The sequence below is a fragment of the Bactrocera neohumeralis genome, unplaced genomic scaffold, assembly GCF_024586455.1.
Source record: "Bactrocera neohumeralis isolate Rockhampton unplaced genomic scaffold, APGP_CSIRO_Bneo_wtdbg2-racon-allhic-juicebox.fasta_v2 cluster10, whole genome shotgun sequence".
Taxonomy (NCBI): domain Eukaryota; kingdom Metazoa; phylum Arthropoda; class Insecta; order Diptera; family Tephritidae; genus Bactrocera; species Bactrocera neohumeralis.
In genome coordinates this window covers 5778321-5800368 of record NW_026089623.1, presented here as the reverse complement: position 1 = coordinate 5800368, position 22048 = coordinate 5778321, and the positions used below count along the sequence as shown (strand labels likewise).

The 22048-nt window shown below is 38.5% G+C and overlaps 2 protein-coding genes across 7 annotated transcripts in view; one reads left to right on the top strand and one right to left on the bottom strand.

The window, feature by feature from the left end:
- Positions 1-22048, top strand: part of LOC126764845 (very long-chain specific acyl-CoA dehydrogenase, mitochondrial) — a 53873-nt gene that overhangs the window by 8074 nt on the left and 23751 nt on the right. For 3 of the 4 annotated variants that reach the window (XM_050482439.1, XM_050482437.1, XM_050482438.1), the window contains exon 2: positions 21841-22048. In XM_050482439.1, the coding sequence (XP_050338396.1) occupies positions 21863-22048 (186 nt within the window). In that variant the 5' untranslated portion in view covers positions 21841-21862. Of the gene's footprint in view, positions 1-6705; positions 6927-21840 lie in introns of all 4 variants that reach the window. The other variant, XM_050482440.1, reaches the window with a different exon arrangement.
- LOC126764896 (uncharacterized) lies at positions 12892-15100 on the bottom strand. Of its 3 annotated transcripts, XM_050482573.1 has the most exons (7): positions 14939-15100; positions 14406-14475; positions 14277-14336; positions 14164-14211; positions 13791-14071; positions 13573-13720; positions 12892-13491 (listed from the first exon to the last, which is right to left on the bottom strand). In XM_050482573.1, exons 1-7 carry the CDS (start codon positions 14945-14947, stop codon positions 13313-13315), a joined length of 795 nt encoding a protein of 264 aa, XP_050338530.1. In that variant the 5' UTR covers positions 14948-15100; the 3' UTR covers positions 12892-13312. The 3 variants fall into 3 exon arrangements, 2 of the variants coding, with proteins under 2 accessions (XP_050338530.1, XP_050338529.1); XM_050482572.1 differs by having other exon boundaries at positions 14406-15100; XR_007668113.1 differs by having other exon boundaries at positions 14164-14336; positions 14402-15100.

Here is a 22048-nt window from a genome sequence, read left to right as displayed (position 1 = left end):
AATCTCATTTGCAGTGGAAGGTTCAGCCGGCAGCCAGACGGGAGCCCTAGGGCGAAGAGGAAGGTCCGCTTTGTCCACGGCCTCCAGTCTGGCTCCCTTCCAAACCTCCCCCACCTGAGATACTGCCTCCTTATATAAGATGGCCGATCTTTCATCGGCACACCTTGTCAGCTTATGCATCCCATGATGCCAACCGGCACTTACACACTTTGGGGGTGGTCCCGGGTTTCCCTTAACCACCCTGAGGAAGACTGACGAAATAGCTGTCGCTACTCTCTTCCACTCTTCGTGAGAGATGGCGCCGTCCCCCCTGCTGCGGTCTAGCACACCAAGCACTCTTGCGCTATCGCCTTTAGCGATTTCACTAAAAGTTGGCGCAGCCCCCGTTCGCGGTTTTTTACCAAGGGAGGTTTCTCCCTCATGCGACCTTTGCCGCTTAACCGCTGGTTCTTAGCCCATTCGAGCGTGTTGGCATGCTGCTCAGATACCTGACCAGCATGCTTGCCCCTGTAGCGCTCTACGATTTTTGCTGCCAGTCGACGGTCCGACTTCAGCTTTCTAGCTAAAGCTCCCCTGCTAATGCCCCTTGTGGATCCCTTCATAATTTTAGCAGAAGTTCATCTGCTGGTGCTAGCGATTCCGCCGTGCACGAAGACTCCACCTTTACCTACCCTCCATTCTGCCGCCTGATGAGGAGACTCCAACCGGGGTCCTTGTCTTCTCGCTGCAACTACTTAGCGACGGTTTCGTCGCCACAGGAGCAGCAGCCCCGCCTGGGACGAGTCTGGGTGTCGATTTCGACATCCCTTCATCTCCCTTCGTCGCCTTTCCGTTCGTTTCAAACTTGTCCATGCTAAAAGGGTCCCCACTCAGAGCCGCTATCCGTCCCCCGGAAGGTAGTCGCCTTTTATGGTCCCAAGGTTATCTCTGTGACGAGGCCAAAGCGAGGGTTGACGTACGCCCTTATGAGGCAGTACGTTCAGAGCCGACCAGCGTAAAGGAGTCCTCTCAACTTACACCTACCACGCCAACTTGACGACTGGGGGGAACGTACTCTGAGGCCTGCCATGGTTTTAACGGGACGGAGGCAGTAGCGACATTAGCCCAGCAGCCATTTCTGATGGGTGTCACCCCATCATACTCAGGTGCCAGAATGTCGTCACCACCAGCCCAGGGTTCAACCAGATCCAAATAAGTTTAACCTACTCTAAAACCAGTTCAATGCTAAAGTCGTCTAGGAGTTGTAAGGCCGTGAAGGCCGCAGGCCATTTAGCATTACCCAGGATATTATTATATAATATTATTGATTTGTTTATTAAGAATATTCATATGCGTGGAAAGATTGTTTATACTCAATTTGATTTGAAACATAATATATAGACACTTGTTTTTATTAGAACTAATATTGCTAAATAAAAAAAAATGAATTATAGCGAAAAAGAAAAATTTCAGCGAATTGCTCATATTTGTTTATTGTCAAATGGCATCGCTTTATTTACTCATAACTGTTAGCACATAAATGATGCTCACTACAAGTGTAAAAAGTAATTTTTTAAATATAGATTTCTTGCTTATAAAACCTGCAAAAAGTGTAAATTGTGAATTTTTTAAATGTTTACAGTTTAATTAAATGCATTTGCCGGAATCTAGACTCCCACCTATCGAGGAGAGCTAAGTGATAAATTGAGATAGAAAAATATATGTGAAATTTGAACTTATTTCAATGTTTTTGTAGTGCATATTTAAATATGCAAAGTGAAAAAAAATAGTTAAACATTAAAAAATACCATGTGTTATTATTACACATTTTTGAATATTTAACTTATATTTTTTAAAATATTCCCGATTAGAAATTCAAAAATGTGTATTAATAACACGTGATATATCTCAATGTTTTTCTATTTTTTTCATGTCTGGTCTTTGTTCGCCGAGAGAGGACTTCACATCTCAATTGCCTACTTAGTCCGAAGTAGCACCTGTTGGCAAAAGTTATCGAGGGTGACGTTGTTATTGGTGTTAATGTTGGTTCCAAGATAGACGAAATTTTATGCGACTTCAGAATTATGACTGTTCACTACCAGACCCATTTGCCTCGCTTCCTTATCAGTCTGGAGAAGCAGAACTAACCGCGCAATTGTTGAGGCCAATGTTATCAGTATCATCGGCGTACAGCAGCAGTTGTACACTGTTATAGAACATTGTATCTTCGCTATTCATATTTGTAGCTCGAATTATTTTTTCCAGACGTAGATTGAAGAAATCGCACAATAGGGAGCCGCCTTGTCTTAAACCTCGTTGGGTATCGGTACACTGATAAGGTTCAATCAGTTTGTTAACGGTGGGTATTGATTTTTCACACAGTACGCTCGATAGAGCTTTATATGCGATGTTGAAGAGGCTTAGACCTCGGTAGTTGGCGCTGATTGTGGGGTCTCCCTTTTTGTGGATTGGGTGGATCACACTTAAATTCCAATTGTCGGGTATACTCTCGACCGATCGTATTCTACAAAGAAAATCATTCATGCTCCTTATCAGTTCTTCGCCGCCGTATTTGAATAGTGCGTCCGACAATCCATCGGCCCCTACCTCTTTGTTGTTCTTCAGACGGGTAATTACTATGTGAACTTTTTCATGGTCCGGCAATGGAACGTCTGCTCCATCGTCATCGATTGCGTAATCGGGCTCGCATTCTCCTTGCGTTATGCTTTCACTGTCATTCAGCAGGCTGGAGAAGTGTTTCCACCATAATTTTAGTATGCTCTGGGTTCTGCAAAAATATGCTCCGGTCGTGAAACCTTTTGTTAGTCGCCGCACCTTTTCGTAGAATTTTCGAGCATTACCCCTATGGGTCAGCTTGTCAAGCTCTTCATACTCACGCATTTCGGACTCGCTATATTTCTGTTTTCAGTCGGCAAATGCGTCTCGCTCCCCTCTTCAACTGTCGGTAACTATCCCATCCCGCAATTGTTGTAGTCGTAAGGAGTTTGAAATGCCGTCTCACAGTTTGTTATTTTTCATTGGGGGTGTTTTTTACGTGAACTTCTACACATGACCCCATCCTCCAACTAATCTGTTTATACACACTAGGCAATTGAAATATTGCAGTTAGTGATGTTTACTGTACAATGTGGCGTTTCCACTTATTTATAACCACTTTCGGTTTGACAATCGCTGCCAGGCAATTTGAAGTATGTTAGATTCCTAAATGTTTACAAATAAGAGCAATATTATTCGTATGTATGTGCGTATATTTTCGACTTGTGATTTTTTATTAAACACATACTTAAGTAAATGCATGCAGTTACGTAAAAATAATTTTGTTACGTGATTCCTCTTACATCTTAAAAACTTGTTCTCCTGCAACTAAAATTTCATAAAGAATAAGTGTTGGGTTTTTAATTATCTTTTTTATGAGTGTAATTCTTTATACCTTACTTACGAGTTACGTAGTATACACATATCCTTAGCATTAAAGTCTATCAGTTTTACTGCTTTCCTCTTTGTCATTTTATTTTTTTTTGTACTTACACTTTTTTATTTTATTATTTACACTTTTTATTTATTCTTTATTTCAAATTTAGAGTAATAGTAATTAATAAAAAACCAACCACAATGCGATGTTGCAAGAAACTATAATGCCAAAAAACTAAAATTCAGAATTACAAAGATAACGTTGTTTCCATGTGTCGCGGTAAAAATTTGTAATTTTTTTCTGATGCAGTGAATCCTGCTGTTATGATCGACTTGTATGTAGATGCAGTAATGATGCAAGTGTCAAACTGTGACGTTAGAGTAAGTCTAGGTTTTCTCAAATTTGCAGTCTGGGGGATTCTACAAGGGTAAAGCCTATAAGCATATTCTACTTTAGATGAATGCTGAATGAAGCTAATTTGTGGGCGGCCATTTCGAAATATTTTGAATATTAACAAACCGTAGCTACATACTACTGCGATCCAATTGAAAGGTGAATTTTTAATTTATACTTCGCATGTTTTTCGAATCAGTTTTTTCTGTAAGTTGGTAGTATGGAAGCTTTTATTTTTTGAAATTTGACAAAATGGCGGCGGTTTAAACAAAAAGTATCGAAACTTGCCCTTTTTTCGACAATGTCGTAAATTACCCCCTTTTCAATACCAGTAACCATATTCCTCATAAATTTTGTTTGATTTGTGTGAAACAAACTTCGGTTGGCAACACAAAAATATATATATTTTTATTACTTGAAGAATCATACTACTCATAGTGGTTGTGTTTGTGTGTAAAAAAAAACTCGTTGTCACTCAAAACTGCATTGAACGAATATTTTTTATATGTACTCTAGCAACATGTTCCTATATTGCTAAATCCCGCCCATTCCCCATATAATGGATAGTTGACAACTACCAAAAGTACGATAACTCAACAATTAAATGCGTCAGAGACGTTAATAATAAACGATTACCCTCCTCCCGCCCAACCGACGCGAAGGGCGCAATCCGCGAACGGGCGGTATCAGTCGAGTCATAAAAGGCAAGAGAGTTTTAAGCGTTGCGATCTTAAGCTGTCAGCTACAGAAACATGAATTTTGAAGAGCCAAAATTAAGAATCAGATTATAGTTATAATTTTTAAATGTTACTTTTTTAGAGTAGATAAAATAATTTTTTTAATGGTAAAGAGTGAGTCTGTTAGATCAAATGTGCTGGAATGAGAATTGAAATCATGACATATACGGCGGAAAGGTTCATTTAACTCAAAATTTGTTCTAGAAAATTTTAAAAGTAAGGGTCTAAACTGCCTGGTAGAGCAAGCGGGAACGTTAAAATTAATATCAGATAAGAGAGATGGGCTACAGACTGACCCATTGATAAGTTTTACAAGATATATTATACCAAGCATCCCCCTACGACTAGCGAGTGTCGGGAGATTTATAAGTTTTAAACGGTTAGTGTAAGGGGGAAGATTTAACCTGGAATCCCAATGCACATGATTTAAGATTGGTTTTGAACGGACTCTTAACTTATCCGAATGGACTTGGTAACTAATGTTCCAACCCACAGAAGCATACTCCAATATAGGCCTCACCAGAGATGTAAAAAGAATTTTTGTGGTAAGCGGATCTCTAAATTTTTTAGAATAAAGTTTTACAAAACTAAGAGCGCCTTTCGCTTTAAAACCCGTGGAAGATGCGTGAAGATTAAAATTGAGTTTTGTGTCCATATTTACTCCCAGATCAACAAAACTGCTTACTTGCTCCTACCTAAAGTTTTTTATTGCGTATGAAGTAGGGTCTCTGCATTTTTTAAGGTTCAATGGCATGTCATTTCTATCACACCAAGAAACTAGGTTGTTTAAGTCTGTTTGCAACTGATATCTTTCGCTGTTTGAAGTATACGATTTAAAAAGTTTTACATCGTCAGCATATAATAAAACTTTTGAAAACTTAACAACAGATGATATGTCGTTAATAAATAACAAGAACAGAATTGGACCAAGATGGCTACCTTGAGGAACGCCTGAAGGAACATTGATTATGTCAGAAAAAGTATCTTTAAATATGACTTGTTGAATTCTATTACTAAGATAAGAAGCAACCCATTTTAGAAATATTGGTTGAAAACCAAGAAGATCAAGTTTATTCAAAAGAATTGAATGGTTTACTTTATCAAAAGCTTTACTAAAATCTGTATATATAACATCAGTATTCTTATTCTCCCTAAAGCCCGTTGATACATGTGATACAAATTCAAGCAAATTAGTTATGGTAGATTTCCCTTTACGAAAACCGTGCTGAGAACAAGAAATTAGTGGAGAGATCCGGAAGGTTATGTCGTCTGTTATAATTGCTTCAAAGAGTTTAGGTATTGCAGACAACTTTGCTATTCCCCTATAGTTTTCAATAGATGACCTAAATCCACTCTAATGTAAAGGAATTATAAATGACTTTTTCCTTATGCATGGAAATAAACCTTGCATAAGAGATGAATTAAATAGTTTTGTTAGGTGTTGGTATATATATTTGGCACATTTCTTATGAAAGCATGAGGGAATCATATCTGGGCCATAATTGTATGATTGTTCTAACATATTTAACTGATATAAGACGTCCGCTTCGGAAATGATAGGTGCATTGACAGAAATCGGACATAACTTGTGCTGATGCGGAACATTTTTTGGAGATTTTGGAGAGTAATTGGACATATTCAGCGAACATATTAGAAACAGATTGTCACTAGACATACTAGACTTATATTTCATAGCGGACGGAAAATTAGAAATCCTGCGTTTGGAGTTGACGAAACCATAGAACAATTTTGGATTACGTATAATATTATTTTTTACTTTATTTATATAATTACTATAAGAATAATATAAGAACATTTTGAATAGTCAGCAACTAAACCAGTTTTTTTAAAAAGTTTAAAAGCACGAAATTTTCGATTTTCTATTTTTTTAATTTACATAATTCTTTCGAAAACCATAAATTAGAACTCATTTTTTGAGTAACAACACACTTCGAAACACATTTTTCAAATAAATTTAAAATAGTTTCATTAAGGCGGGAAGCACTAAATTAAATGTTGCCACTGTAATCTGGCCAAGTTACTTTAGAAAGTTCGTATTTAATCTTCTTAAAATTAGCTTTCGCAAAGTTGAACCGAAAAAAAGGTCTTGTGTATTATTATGAGCAAAGTTGGCTATGATTTCGATTTTAATTTCCAAAACAGGATGATGCGAGTCCTCTGGCCGAACCAAAGGATCACATCGGACAACAGAGATCATTGAAGCGTTATCAACATAAACTAGATCTAAGAACTTACAAACTCGTTTGAAATTAAATTAATTTGGTTAAGACCCAACTCCGACATTTCATCTAAGAACTCGTTAAAACATGAACGAGTGCTAATAGGGATGGTGTGATCATCAATAGATTTCCATGTTACGCACGGTAAGTTGAAATCTCCCAAAACAATCATGGAATCAGTATCATTAACCATTGAGAAAACATTACTTATTAATGAATCATGCTGCATATATGTATACAGATATGTCAGAGTGAGGCGGTATATAAGACAATGTTAAGTAGATATGGCCACTATTAGCGGAAATACGAATGCACTTAAATTCAATGAAGTCTGCATGCGGGACATCGACTACTTCAGATGGAATTAAAGAATGAACAGCAAATAAGACATCACCTCCTTTTCTGTTCAGCCGGTCATATCTAAAGATTTCGAATTCGCTGTTGAATATTTCGTTATCAAAAATGTGGGGTTTTAGTCAAGTTTCTGTGAAAGCAATGATTTTAAAGTTACAATGAATGCTATTTAAATACAAATCAGTAAGTTTTTTATTAAGCCCTCTAACATTTTGATAATAAATAATCAGCGAATTATTGTTAATTAGTTTTTTGTATCCACTGAATTTCTTGGCATTTTAGTGATAACTACAGGGGTCTTATCAAGTTTGTGCTCGAATTCGCGCACAAAGACCCCAGGTGGTCAGAATGAGTTGTCAAGTATCAATTGAAAATTGTCAGCGGATACGTCGATCTTAAACGACGAAATATCCCTGTTGTATTTGAAATTAAATTTACGAAAGTCTGTATCTACCGTTTTTAATTTCGACGAGATATAACTTTTTATATCATCGATTGTGGTATCCGCAGCATGTCTCGAGATAAAAATTGCCTTTTCCCGCGGTATTACAACAAAGTTTTTATTAGCTGAATTGGAGGTATTTGGAAGCGGATCTTGAGAAGTTTTCCGCTTACCGTGTTCGGTAACAGTTTTCTCTGGGTCCTGAGCAGACGGAACCTTCTCTCCTTGAGGACAAGGGGATGCAAGGGACCAGTGTCAAAATTAAGCCACTGGACCGTCACATATCGGTGAAATGCCATATCGTAAGACCGGACCAGCTGTACTAATTTGAATCAAATTTGGTCTTACATCTCAAGTATAAAAATTCCTAAACCGGACAATAACTGTTCAAGCCTCCCGTTACCGAAGATGTGAATCCCAGTGAGTGTGAAATACATGTATACTTGTATTATTGAAATTCAGAGATAATAATTTTCCTAAGTATATAGTACCCTTTTCTTAAAAATGGATACAGACAAGTATCGGGTGATTTTTTAAGAGCTTGATAACTTTTTTTAAAAAAAAAAACGCATAAAATTTGCAAAATCTCATCGGTTCTTTATTTGAAACGTTAGATTGGTTCATGACATTTACTTTTTGAAGATAATTTCATTTAAATGTTGACCGCGGCTGCGTCTTAGGTGGTCCATTCGGAAAGTCCAATTTTGGGCAACTTTTTCGAGCATTTCGGCCGGAATAGCCCGAATTTCTTCGGAAATGTTGTCTTCCAAAGCTGGAATAGTTGCTGGCTTATTTCTGTAGACTTTAGACTTGACGTAGCCCCACAAAAAATAGTCTAAAGGCGTTAAATCGCATGATCTTGGTGGCCAACTGCCCATGCATCCCGAAAAATGCACTGTTTGGTGTGGTTTGTACGCTGGTGGAATCATTGGACCGTATTTTTTCAAAGATGCTGTTGGACGCAACGTTACGGTGAATGGCGATCGCTATCGTTCGATGCTAACAAACTTTTTGTTGCCAAAAATGGAAGAACTGAACTTGGTTGACATGTGGTTTCAACAAGATGGCGCTACATGCCACACAGCTCGCGATTCTATGGCCATTTTGAGGGAAAACTTCGGAGAACAATTCATCTCAAGAAATGGACCCGTAAGTTGGCCACCAAGATCATGCGATTTAACGCCTTTAGACTATTTTTTGTGGGGCTACGTCAAGTCTAAAGTCTACAGAAATAAGCCAGCAACTATTCCAGCTTTGGAAGACAACATTTCCGAAGAAATTCGGGCTATTCCGGCCGAAATGCTCGAAAAAGTTGCCCAAAATTGGACTTTCCGAATGGACCACCTAAGACGCAGCCGCGGTCAACATTTAAATGAAATTATCTTCAAAAAGTAAATGTCATGAACCAATCTAACGTTTCAAATAAAGAACCGATGAGATTTTGCAAATTTTATGCGTTTTTTTTAAAAAAAAGTTATCAAGCTCTTAAAAAATCACCCGATATATACTCCCCCTCCCCCTATACACTATATAATAATTTTCCAAGTCCCTGTTGACATTATACCGCATACATTGGTGAAGGGTTTAAGTTTGAGGTTTCTTATTGCAATTCATATATTCGGGGTAGGATTATGATTTTTGGTTGCGTTTTTGGTAACCTCGGCGTAGGAAAAAGGGCATTCTTGGGGTCGTGGTAGGGAATGGGGCTGTTGTGTGGGCTTTGCTGGGGGACAAGTGGCTCTATGTAAAAGAGCATTTAGAATTTTGAGGGGTCGACATTTTTTGGAGGTCCGTTTTGGTGGTTTTTGGGGGCCTTAGGGCAACCCCGAAAGGTGCCGGGATGTGAGCCCTTGCTTTTCCTGTTGGCCTTTGACGTTGAGACCAGCGACTGTCCTCAAGTTAAATATTGCCTTCGCTGAGGAATGCGAAGGGTCGAGATTGACCGTTATTAGGGGCAATGTTTTTGAGCCCTTGCGCATGCGGTGTACGCTCTTCGCCGCTGGGTTTTTCATCCTCAATTCACTGAGGAAGCTTTTATCATTCATTCAAGGACGCCTCTGATGACGACAGTCATGTCTTTGTCCTGATGGAGCTGGTTAGTTGTGTAGCGAACGCTGTGCTTTTCCAGCGCAGATGTGATTGCGAGGAACCCGTCGACGGTTTCGGAGTAATCCAGGATGGCTTCTGAAATCACCTTGGCGGATCTCCCACGATTCCTTCCGGAGGATTCGTATTGGTGCAGGGTTGTTTTCCTTAACCCTCATCGAGACCAACGGGTCTGGCCAGGCATATTTTGTTTTTAAATGTTATCTAAATATATTTAGAGTGTAGCAAACGACTTGCGCTTCCAGGTAGCTTCCTAGAATTTTATTGTCTATAGAATTCAGAAAAAAAGTTCAAGGATATCGTATCGAAAAGGACGAAAAAAGGATATTATAATATTACACCTTAGTCGAGACCAATGGTGCTGTATGAACTTTGGTATGTTTCTATCACTTCGCACGGTTGATTTTTCTGTTTTCATGTTCGTTGCATGTCCAAATTGGTTTGTATGTTTATCTAGCACTCATATAAACATACTCACATGCATAAATATGTTCATTCGGGTCTATAGCGAGCTCTTTGCGCTCGACTTTTTCGTGCGAAAGCAGAGAAAAAGAGGGAAACAGTCAAAAGAGGAGTGTGTTTACAAACAAAACCAGGATTTTGTGTGTTTATTTTTGCTACAGTGTTCTTCTCCTCTCTCTCTAATGAATTCGTTTTCTGTATTATGCAAGTCAGTTGATGACATAGTTGAACGCTCAACATGTACTGTGAAAATACGCATATTTCGCGCCAGTTCTCATCTTGTTTTTTTATTATTCTGTTCGCTTTGGTTATAATAATGAGTGATGAAGTGGAATATGTGTATAATACACGATTACGTTCTAGAAACATCAGTGCAGATTTTTATGATCGCTTAACATCAGCATTGGTAAATGACATTCAAAATGAAAGTAATGATGTTGTGCGTGAAGAAGTGGATCCATTCGAAAGCGATAACGATGATAGAGATGTCGATTATGTGCCATTTGAAGATGTATCGGATATTGAAAATGAAGTCGAAATCGAGCCGAATGAAATATTAGATAGCGACGAAGAGAAAGTAATCGAAGGTGTAGAAGAAGAATAGCGTGAAACACCAGCTGCTACTGAAACTTCTTACCACGGTAAAGATGGAGCAGAATGGAAAAAAGACTCTAATGAAGCAATTCGTACTCGTGCACACAATATTATGCGCTTTAGGCCTGGACCGAAGCAACAAAACTCTGTTCCCATTGGGGTATTCAAACAGTTTTTTACTACCAATATTTCGTTCATTATCATCAGTCAAACAAATCGTTATGGAAGAGACCAATTTGCAATATTGCATGCAGAAAATCTAACCTCAAAACCTAAAGTTTGGGTGAATTTCACTAGCACTCTTATTGCTTCTGGTGTAACGCACAATAATATGCAGTTTACACCACTTTTGTGGCAAACAGATGCTTTTCCCATCTTTCAAGCGGCGATGCCACTCAAACGATTCAAGTTATTGACGCGATATATCCGTTTCGATGATGGCCGCACACGTTCATTCCGACTACAATCTGATAAGGCTGCCGCAATTCGCGATATATGGAATTTTTTAAATGAAAACCTCGACAGAAACTGTGAGCCGTAAGAAAATGTAACGATTGATGAGCAAGTGTTTCCGTATCGTGGCAAGACAAAGTTTACGCAATTCATACCATCAAAACCAGCCAAATACGGTGTGAAAATCTGGTGGGCATGTGACTCACAACCAAAATACCCATTGCAAGGTATATTGTACACGGGAAAAAAGGAGGAGAGCGTGAAGTGATTTGTAGCTATGTTCCGAAAAAGAACAAGGCAGTCAATTTGATTTCAACCCTACACTACACAAAGGATTGTGAAGGTGAAGCCAAAAAACCGGAAGCAATTTTATTTTATAATTCAACAAAGGCCGGCGTTGACTGGATGGATCAGATGGTTACCCATTACACTACAAAACGGCCAACGAAACGATGGACATTTGCCTTTTTTTGCAACTTGTTGGATGTGATGGGATTGGCTGCTTTCCTAGTTTGCATAGAAATCGACCATCTAGATAAAAAGGATGCACGACGCACTTTACAATTTATCGAGAACATTGGCAACGCCCAATATCGAAAATCGTATGAACAATCCCAATGTCATCAAACATCTATCTTGTCGTTTGGCTTTTGAATCCTTTTTCGGTCGTTCACTCAACATCCCATCACGATTAGTAGCTTCAACATCAAAAGGTGCTGACACACTCAAAGGAAGGAGAGATTGCAGACTTTGTTTGCAAGAAAGCGATAAATTGCGTCGTAAAACTCAATTTTTCTGTTCTAAATGTTCAAATCCAGTTTGTCAACAGCATTCGAAAATTGATTACATATGTTTTTTTTTTATTCAGGACCCATCATCATAAAATCAGTTGAAAAATCGCTCAAAAATAATTCATATGCTCCTAAATAAATCAAAAAATCAACGAAAAGGAATGCGTTGTATTTCATTTTAAAAGCCGCATACGAGTTTCATTTTTCTTTTTCAGGTAGTTCAGAGGTGCATTGCCAAGCACCATTGGTCTCGACTAAGTGTATCAGACCGTTGGTCTCGACCAGGGTTAAGGGGCGCGAGGTCCTCGCCTTCGTCGGATGAGGATGATGACAGGAAGTCGTCAATTATGTTCATTTTCGGGAGAGGAGGAGGTGGTAGCGTCGTCGGCGTTCGGGGAGTCGGAGGCACTCCTCTATTGAGAGCAGGTATTAACGAAGGGATTGAGCAAGAGCGGTAAGCTCACCCTTGTTCAGGAATGAAGGGTTAGGTAAAGTCATTGCTGAGTTGAAGTTTGGTCACAACGCGGATTGCAATGTTTTGTTTCCACTGTTTCACTTCACTTTAATATTCACTGCACTGTTTGTGTGTATTGTTCATAGCTATACAAGCCCTGCAAAAAATGCGACTAGTCCGGGATGTGTCCGGGATTAGTCGCAAAGGAACATGCGACTAATCCCACTTTACATCTCTTTGTATGGACTGAACTGTTCCCTTTTGTTCGAGCATGTCCTATGAAGAGACTAATTGTACCCATTTATACCCAAATGGGTATAAAAAGGGACTAGTCGCTTTGTAGGTCGCAATGGTAGCAGAATGAGACCAGTCGTTATAAAACCTCTAAAATCCCTTTAACAATTAAGATAAATTTTATCCGAAGCCTTCGTTTTAAAATATGTATTTTTATTTAATTGACTTTAAACACTTTAAATACAGCTTCTCTAACATAAATCTGACAAATCAAAATTTTTGCAAAACTCATGAAAGAAATTATCATCAAAATTTAAAAAAATGTACCTTAAAAAAATCGTTTACGCAGTTTTGTACTCCACTCAAAAAGTTCGCGTTGATTTCTTGCTTTCATATAACGCATGAACAAAATTTATTCTTTAAGAAAAAAAAACGAAATAAAATGGGCTACAAACTTTTAGGAGAATATTTCTTGTGAGTTTTTAGCTGCGAAAATTTTAAAATAAATATTCGTTCTGGTTTCTTTACGAGTTTTATAAATCACATTTTTTAAATAATTTTATAATAAAAATTATAAAAGAAAAATTCAGTCCAGAAATAAGAAGTCAGAATTTAAAGTCTGAAATACTACAACTTTGTACTATTGCAGTTTTATATTAAAAAAAAAAAAACAATTGGAGGGGTAGTAGTTTAAGATGCAGAATTCTTCTTTTTTTTGTCGATAAGCTTTCTTAAAGCATTTAGCTTTTTCGAAAGCAATGGCTTTGCGCAGCGCTTCCTCCGGCGACAATCCCTTAAATGGTAATTTGGCAATGGCTCCTAAATGAAAAGAAGATTTAATTTAACTTGAAATAAAAACATACATATGTGTAAAACAATGGTATGGAATATTTATCTTACCAGTCAATGAAGCATAAAAATTTGGGAAAGATTTTAAGCTTATCTTTCCATGTGAACCATCCACGTTTATTGACGCTATGACGTCCTTATTTAACAGCAGCCTTATATTTCTGAGATTGTTGCATAATATAGCAGACATCGCAGATTCCTATAAAATATGTTTAAATAATATTTGTAAACTGAGCTATGATATAAATCTATATATCAAATTAACTTACATATACATCTCTGTTAGTATGGGTAATTTTTTCCTCCAACTGATGCATTTCTGGGACGTCACTTATTGGGAAATATTTTGTGATGGGTGCATTTTTTGATTCTTGGCGAATCAATTGCTCAGTCGCCACCTTTTGGACCGCTATTGCATCCATTATAGCAGTATTCTGTGCTTCGACTATCAATTGCAGGTCGTCTAATTTTTTGCCAATATCCTGTAACTGCTTTTCAAACGTGTTGCAGTGGCTGCAGCAAACAACTTCAAACACGCCTTGGTTGGATTCTAAAACAATAAATTTAAATGCTCCAGAGTACAGATTATCGAATCATAGACGAACATACAAATTCAAATTTACTATTACTAAAAGAATTTACCATTGGTATATTTAGTGGCCGACGTTGAAACGCTGATCCCACGTGATTCTAAAAATTAAGGCATTTTAAGTGTAATAGTAGTTTTCTAAATACATTTTCGAAGATGTCTTCACCTATAGTGCATTCACTGGATACACTAATGTTTTGTCCAAGGTGGGCAGTGTCAATGCCATCTGTAAAGCAAAGTTTGTTTTAAGTTTTTATGAATTACGGATTATAATTGTTAAATGATGAATACCTACATCTTGCCTTTTTCATTGGAATTGCTGTGGTCGACGTTTTGGGATTTGGTGCTCCATATTTTTTGAAATGCTCAAGAAAAAAAGAAAAATTAGTAATTGTTTCCATAAAAAAAATGAATATCTGCAATTATGGTGTTATAATCAAGCAATTTTTCCCCAATTTTATATAGCTGCGCCTTAATGCCAAAATTACAAAAAAGTCCCGGGCTCATATTTTGCACCATTAACTGGGGCTTATTTCTTAATAGAGATTGTGCACTTTTAGGTACTTTAATATTTTCTGCTGCAAGAAGTGCAAGCAGTTCAGAAAGGCTTTTGTGGCTTATTTTATTACGAATTGACCACATTTTCAATTTCTGCTGAAATGGGACTTCCACTGAGCGACTTGGCACATATGGTAGAACCTCCTCTACATTTCCAGCAATCCTAGCAGTGGACACGGTCGACACAGCGTAATTTCTACCTAGTCTTAACTTTTCACGATTCTTTTTTCTTTCCCTACTTATTATTCTCCTTAGGTGACGCTTGCTTACCTTACTCATCTTGTACAAAAACTCCTTTTCTCACTTTGCTGCTACTCCTTTTTTCTTTTATTTGTTTTAATAATGTTGATTTAGCCAAACAGATTTTCAATTTTCACTTTTCGCACTTCTTACTTTTTAAAAATCATCTGTTGCAAAACTAGTGGCCGCACATTACCGATTATACGGGAAATATTATCGATAGTACTGCCTTGGAACTATCTCGATACATACATTTATTTGTTAACTACGTAAGACATTTTCGAGCTTAGGTTGAAAAGGCTCACAATTTTCAAAATGAATTGGCTTGAGTGGTTTTAAATCCAAATCAATAATTGTTAAAAATGATAATATGCTTATAAAATACAAGCTTTGCTCAGATCTACAGCTTACTAAATATTTGCAGAAACAAAGGTCTATGCTTAGAGAATAATTGACAGCATGCCTAATATCCAGGCTTTTACTTAAAGCAGTATTGTATCTTCTTATTGAAGAAAAAGCTATTATAAATAATCATTTCTTTGAACCATAAGTGATACAAAAAGTACAAAGATTGAGATTTCGTGTATAGCGAAAATATTCTCTTGCATATTAATTGTTTCTAACATCAGGTTATTAATCATTATAACCTAAATTTCACTTCGAATCGAAATGTAGGTATTAAAATCAAATCTCCAAACGTCTTAAATATTTATCTTTTAGGTTATATCATTTAGCTCGACGATATTTAAGAAAAAGTACATTGATGAAATTTCCCCTTTGTTTGTAAGTAGCACAAAAAAAGGGAAATTTCCCTAACTTAACAACACTGTATTTAAATGTAAACATAGTCGCAGAAGTGCAGATAAACAACCAAATGAAGCAATTGGTAAGTTTTTATTGAAATATAGTTGTGTAAATCTCACAATAAATTAATTATATTATGAATTATTGCAGCATGCAACTGTTTTGTTCTACGTCTAATCACATAAGCAACCAACAGATGTGATAGCCGGCGCAACAGTTGGTTATTTTATCAGAGTCTGGAACGTTCTGCAGGGGATTTGATAATAAGGTATGTTGGTTTTTTTAAGTAAGCATTTATTGGTGGATTATATTGTTGCTCTTGAATCTATTATCAATGCTTTTACAGATCCAGATTTTATTAAAAACCAAGTATCATCACGGAAGTCTACATTTGAATGCCGCTCTTAAGTCAAATACGTACATGATTGAAATATAAAATTCTGTTAGAAAAAGCTATTTTTCATAAAAATGTTTGGAAATTGTTAATGTTAATGTATACTAAAAGAAAGATAGTTTAATTATCTTCTAATCCATAATGAATTAAAAAAAAATTCATTTATTTTGTAAATGCTTCAAGGCTATATTTATTGTTTTATGCAAGTCAAAAGTACATGTCGAAATACAAAATGTTGTTAGCATGGGCTTTGTTTTATAAGCATGTTTAAAAATATACATACAATGTTAACGCATATGAAAATGGAGATAGTTCAATTATCTTTCGTTCTGATTACAATTTCTTATAAAAATTTTTCAGTTTGTAAAAAGTTTCAATGTTTTTGTACACCGCCTCTTGCTAGTGCAAAGACATGTACGAAATTCATTACTTATGGTTTTTTTTTAAATGTAATAGGTTATGATAATTGAATGGAAGGAAATTCAGTAACTTTGCTTTGAAATTTATGAATGTATTTTTGCCAAAATTCTAACTTTTTTCCCAATAGTACCCGATAGGGATTAATTGAGACTAATTGATCTCCAATTATACCCGTTTGAGACTAATTAATACTCAATTGTTCCACATCGAGACTAGTCCCGGAATACTCTCTTTAGAGATTAGTCGCACAATTTTTTGCAGGGAGTATATGCGAACATATGTATGTGTGTGCCTATGGCCTTGCTAAGCTGTTATGCTTTGTGTGTTTTCACTATACTAGTTCACTACCGTCTCCTCTGCTGTCTGATGTATAACTCTATGTCTGACTTTTCTTCTGATATAAGTTTTTCAAACTTTCGGTAACCTTTATATATCGGTCAATGTGTAAGGTTACTTACTAAAGCTAAGTGTTCCAACCGACATTTAATCACGTGATTTACTCGGCAGTTATATGATCAAGAACTTGCTTTCAAGTTGATAATACAGACTACTTGTTAAAATTGGTTAAAAAAGCCCTGACATAGGCTGCCAGCAATTTGATAATCAACAATTGTTTCAAGATTCCATCGTCATGGAAACTGCCAATAAAACTTTTGATATCAATTCAAGAATGTAACGAAATATTCAGTATGCAAGGATGGACAATGACATGGCATTTGTTTACAAAACTATGTGATCAGCTTGTGTAACGTTCGGGTAAGGCTGTCACCGAAGAGATTTTAGCTATCTACTCGAAATCTTCGTGTGGAATTTATCACATATTTACCCACTACAAAGAGAAAGAATGTAAACAAGAAAAATTAAAAGCAAAGCATCTGAATTAATCTGGAATCGACTTCCCAAATCAAAAAATGCACCAATTATTTCCATTGAATGTGAAATATTTAAAGCAATATTTTCATAAAGATTTAAGATATTACAATGTTTTCTTTTTAATAAATATGAAAGAATTTGAATTTTCTAATTTCAAAAACAGCTGTTTTACAAATTTCCAATGGCAGTGAGAACGGTATAGTTTAGCGAATATATTCTTCTTCTTAATTGGCGTAGACACCGCTTACGCGATTATAGCCGAGTTAACAACAGCGCGCCAGTCGTTTCTTCTTTTCGCTGCGTGGCGCCAATTGGATATTCCAAGCGAAGCCAGGTCCTTCTCCACTTGGTCCTTCCAACGGAGTGGAGGTCTTCCTCTTCCTCTGCTTCCCCGGCGGGTACTGCGTCGAATACTTTCAGAGCTGGAGTGTTTTCATCCATCCGGACAACATGACCTAGCCAGCGTAGCCGCTGTCTTTTAATTCGCTGAACTATGTCAATGTCGTCATATATCTCGTACAGCTCATCGTTCCATCGGATGCGATATTCGCCGTGGCTAATGCGCAAAGGACCATAAATCTTTCGCAGAATTTTTCTCTCGAAAACTCGTAACGTCGACTCATCGGTTGCTGTCATCGCCCAAGCCTCTGCACCATATAGCAGGACGGGAATTATGAGCGACTTATAGAGTTTAGCTTTTGTGCGTCGAGAGAGGACTTTACTTTTCAATTGACTACTCAGTCCGAAGTAGCACCTGTTGGCAAGAGCAATCCTGCGTTGGATTTCCAGGCTGACATTATTAGTGGTGTTAATGCTGGTTCCTAAATAGACGAAATTATCTACAACTTCAAAGTTATGACTGTCAACAGTGACGTGAGAGCCAAGTCGCGAGTGCGACGACTGTTTGTTTGATGACAGGAGATATTTCGTTTTGCCCTCGTTCACTACCAGACCCATTTTCTGTGCTTCCTTGTCCAGCCTAGAGAAAGCAGAACTAACGGCGCGGGTATTGAGGCCGATGATATCAATATCGTCGGCATACGTCAGCAGCTGTACACTCTTATAGAAGATGGTACCTTCTCTGTTTAGTTCTGCAGCTCGAACTATTTTCTCCAGGAGCAGGTTGAAGAAGTCGCACGATAGGGAGTCGCCTTGTTTGAAACCTCGTTTGGTAACGAACGGCTCGGAGAGATCCTTCCCGATCCTGACGGAGCTTTTCGTGTTGTTCAACGTCAGTTTACACAGCCGTATTAGTTTTGCGGGGATACCAAATTCAGACATCGCGGCATAAAGGCAGCTCCTTTTCGTGCTGTCGAAAGCAGCTTTGAAATCGACGAAGAGGTGGTGTGTGTCGATTCTCCTTTCACGGGTCTTTTCCAAGATTTGGCGCATGGTGAATATCTGGTCGGTTGTTGATTTTCCTGGTCTAACGCCACGCTGATAAACTCCAACCAGTTTGCTGACGGTGGGCTTTAATCTTTCACACAATACGCTCGATAGAACCTTATATGCGATGTTGAGGAGGCTAATCCCACGGTAGTTGGCGCAGATTGTGGGGTCTCCTTTTTTATGGATTGGGCATAGCACACTTAAATTCCAATCGTTGGGCATGCTCACGTCCGACCATATTTTACAAAGAAGCTGATGCATGCTCCTTATCAGTTCTTCGCCGCCGTGTTTGAACAGCTCGGCCGGCAATCCATCGGCCCCCGCCGCTTTGTTGTTCTTCAGGCGGGTAATTGCATTTCGAACTTCTTCATGGTCGGGCAAAGGAACGTCTGTTCCATCGTCATCGATTGGGGAATCGGGTTCGCCTTTTCCTGGCGTTGTGCGTTCACTGCCATTCAGCAGGCTGGAGAAGTGTTCCCTCCATAATTTAAGTATGCTCTGGGCATCAGTGACTAGATCACCTTTGGGGGTTCTACAAGAGTATGCTCCGGTCTTGAAACCTTCTGTAAGCCGCCGCATTTTTTCGTAGAATTTTCGAGCATTACCCCTGTCGGCCAGCTTATCAAGCTCTTCGTACTCACTCATTTCGGCCTCTCTCTTCTTCTGTCTACAAATGCGTCTCGCTTCCCTCTTCAACTCTCGGTATCTATCCCATCCCGCACGTGTAGTGGTCGATCGTAACGTTGCAAGGTAGGCAGCCTGTTTTCTCTCCGCTGCGACATGGCACTCCTCGTCGTACCAGCTGTTCTTTTGCACTTTCCGAAAGCCAATGTACGTAAGGAATTTGAAATGCCGTCCCACAGTTCCTTTATACCGAGTTGTTGATGAGTGCTCTCAGAGAGCAGGAGTGCAAGCCGAGTAGAAAATCGTTCGGCTGTCTGTTGTGATTGCAGCTTCTCGACGTCGAACCTTCCTTGTGTTTGGTTGCGCGCGTTTTTTGCTGCACAGAGGCGGGTGCGAATCTTAGCTGCAACGAGATAGTGGTGCGAGTCGATGTTAGGACCTCGGAGCGCACGCACATCTAAAACACTGGAGACGTGTCTTCCGTCTATCACAACATGATCGATCTGGTTGGTAGTTTTTCGATCCGGAGACAGCCAGGTAGCTTGATGAATTTTCTTATGCTGGAATCTAGTAGTACAGATAACCATATTTCGGGCAACGGCGAAGTCAATCAGTCTCAACTCATTTGGGGATGTTTCGTCGTGGAGGCTGAATTTAACGACCGTAGTGCCAAAGATACCTTCTTTGCCCACCCTGGCGTTAAAGTCGCCAAACACGATTTTGACATCGTGGCGGGGGCAGCCTTCATAAGTGCGCTCCAAGCACTCATAGAAGGTATCTTTGGTCACATCGTCCTTCTCTTCCGTCGGGGCGTGGGCACAGATCAGCGATATGTTGAAGAACCTCGCTTTGATGCGGATTGTGGCCAGACTTTCATTCACCGCAGTGACTGATAGTACTCGGCGACGGAGTCTCTCTCCTACCACGAATCCAACACCAAACTTGCGCTCCTTTATATGGCCACTGTAGTAAATGTCACAAGGACCTACTCGTCTCTGTCCTTGTCCCGTCCATCGCATTTCTTGGACGGCGGTGATGTCAGCCTTTGTTTTTACGAGGACATCTTAGATTAGACTTAGAATGTAATCTAATCTAAGTTTTTGATCGGAACATGGTATAAAATGGTCCAAATTTTTAGTGGTATCTGTCAAATGTGTTTTCTTCTATTCCATATCTAGACTTTGTTGGAATACTGTATATACTACTGTGGTCAAAAATAGTAAGACTTTTAAATTTAAATATCGCGCAAAAACTCGTTAGTGTTTAGTATGCGCTTGACTGAAGTACATTTTTACGATAAAATTTCTGAACGTTTGTTTGTCACGAGCAAGTGTCAACTGATAATCAACAGGTCAATAAAATAATAGAATTGGTGCTTGATAATCGATGATTAACAGTCAGAGATCTTACTGGCATGCTTGGAATATCAGTAGGATCAATGAAAACCATTTTGAAAGATCATTTGGACCTAAGAAAAATTGGTCTTTGTGGAATTTTCTACAGTGACCATATAAAGTAGCGCAAATTCAGTGTGAAATTCGTGGTGGGAGAAAGACTGTCATTTATGTGCGCTTGAAGCGCACCTATTAGAGCTGCCCCCGCCACTATATCAAAATCGCGCTTGGCGACTTTAACATCAACATGGGCAAAGAATATATCTTGGGCACAACGATCGGTTGATTCAGCCTCCATGTTGAAACATACCCAAAATGGGTTGAAGCTGATTGACTTCGCCGGAGCCCGAAATATGGTTAACTGTAGTACTAGATTTCAGCATAGATCGAAAAGCCACCAACCAGAACGATCATATTGTGGTAGATGGCAGACACGTCTCCGAGGTCCTAACATTGACTCGGACCACTCTCTTGTGTCACCCAAAGCACGTACCCGCCTTTGTGCAGCAAAAAACGCACGTCAACAAACACTAGCAGCTTCAGTCACAACAGGCAGCCGAACGATTTATACCCGGCTTGCACTCCTGCTCTCTGAGAGCACTTGTCACCAACTCGGTATAAGAGAACTGTGGGACGGAATTTCCAGCTCTTTACGTACAGTTGCAAACGACACCGGCGATTTTCAGAAAATGCAAAAAAAAAAACAGCTGGTACGATGAAGAGTGCCGTGTCGCAATGGAGAGAAACAAAGCTGAGGAGGGAAGCGAGACGGGAGAATGCCCTCCGTGACGCTTGGAAATCGTGCTGGCAGTGCTGCATCGACGCAGAAGGAGCCTATTTTGAAAGTTTTTAAAGAATTATAACTATTGGTTCAATAAATTTTGTATAAATCGACTCAGTCCTATAACTTTCCGGACAAACCCTGTATTAACAAATTCTTACTAAACTTTGCTCATAGTAAATAGTAAATCTTAAATTGCTTATTTCATAAATAATAATAATCATTTAAATCATTTTGGAAATTATATCTGCAGATATTTTTCGGCTCAAACTAATATGGATTTGAAGGATATGAAGAGTGATACCAAAAGTTCACAATTAAAAAATAGTTCGTCATTTATGATGAATATTTTTCGTGGAAAAATGCATTCAGCGGAAGTTTTCCCATACCCTGACGTCTTGGTGGCAGATGAAAAAGAACTAATTTTGAGTTTAGTTGATCCATTTGAAAAATTTTTTACC

Coding starts and splice junctions, on each gene's coding strand:
- LOC126764896 (XM_050482572.1), bottom strand. CDS start 14,511: ATGGAAACAATTACTAATTTTTCTTTTTTTCTTGAGCATTTCAAAAAA. Junction 13,721..13,790: donor ATACTAACAGAGATGTATAT/GTAAGTTAATTT, acceptor CATATTTTATAG/GAATCTGCGATGTCTGCTAT. Junction 13,492..13,572: donor TTTTTATGCTTCATTGACTG/GTAAGATAAATA, acceptor CTTTTCATTTAG/GAGCCATTGCCAAATTACCA.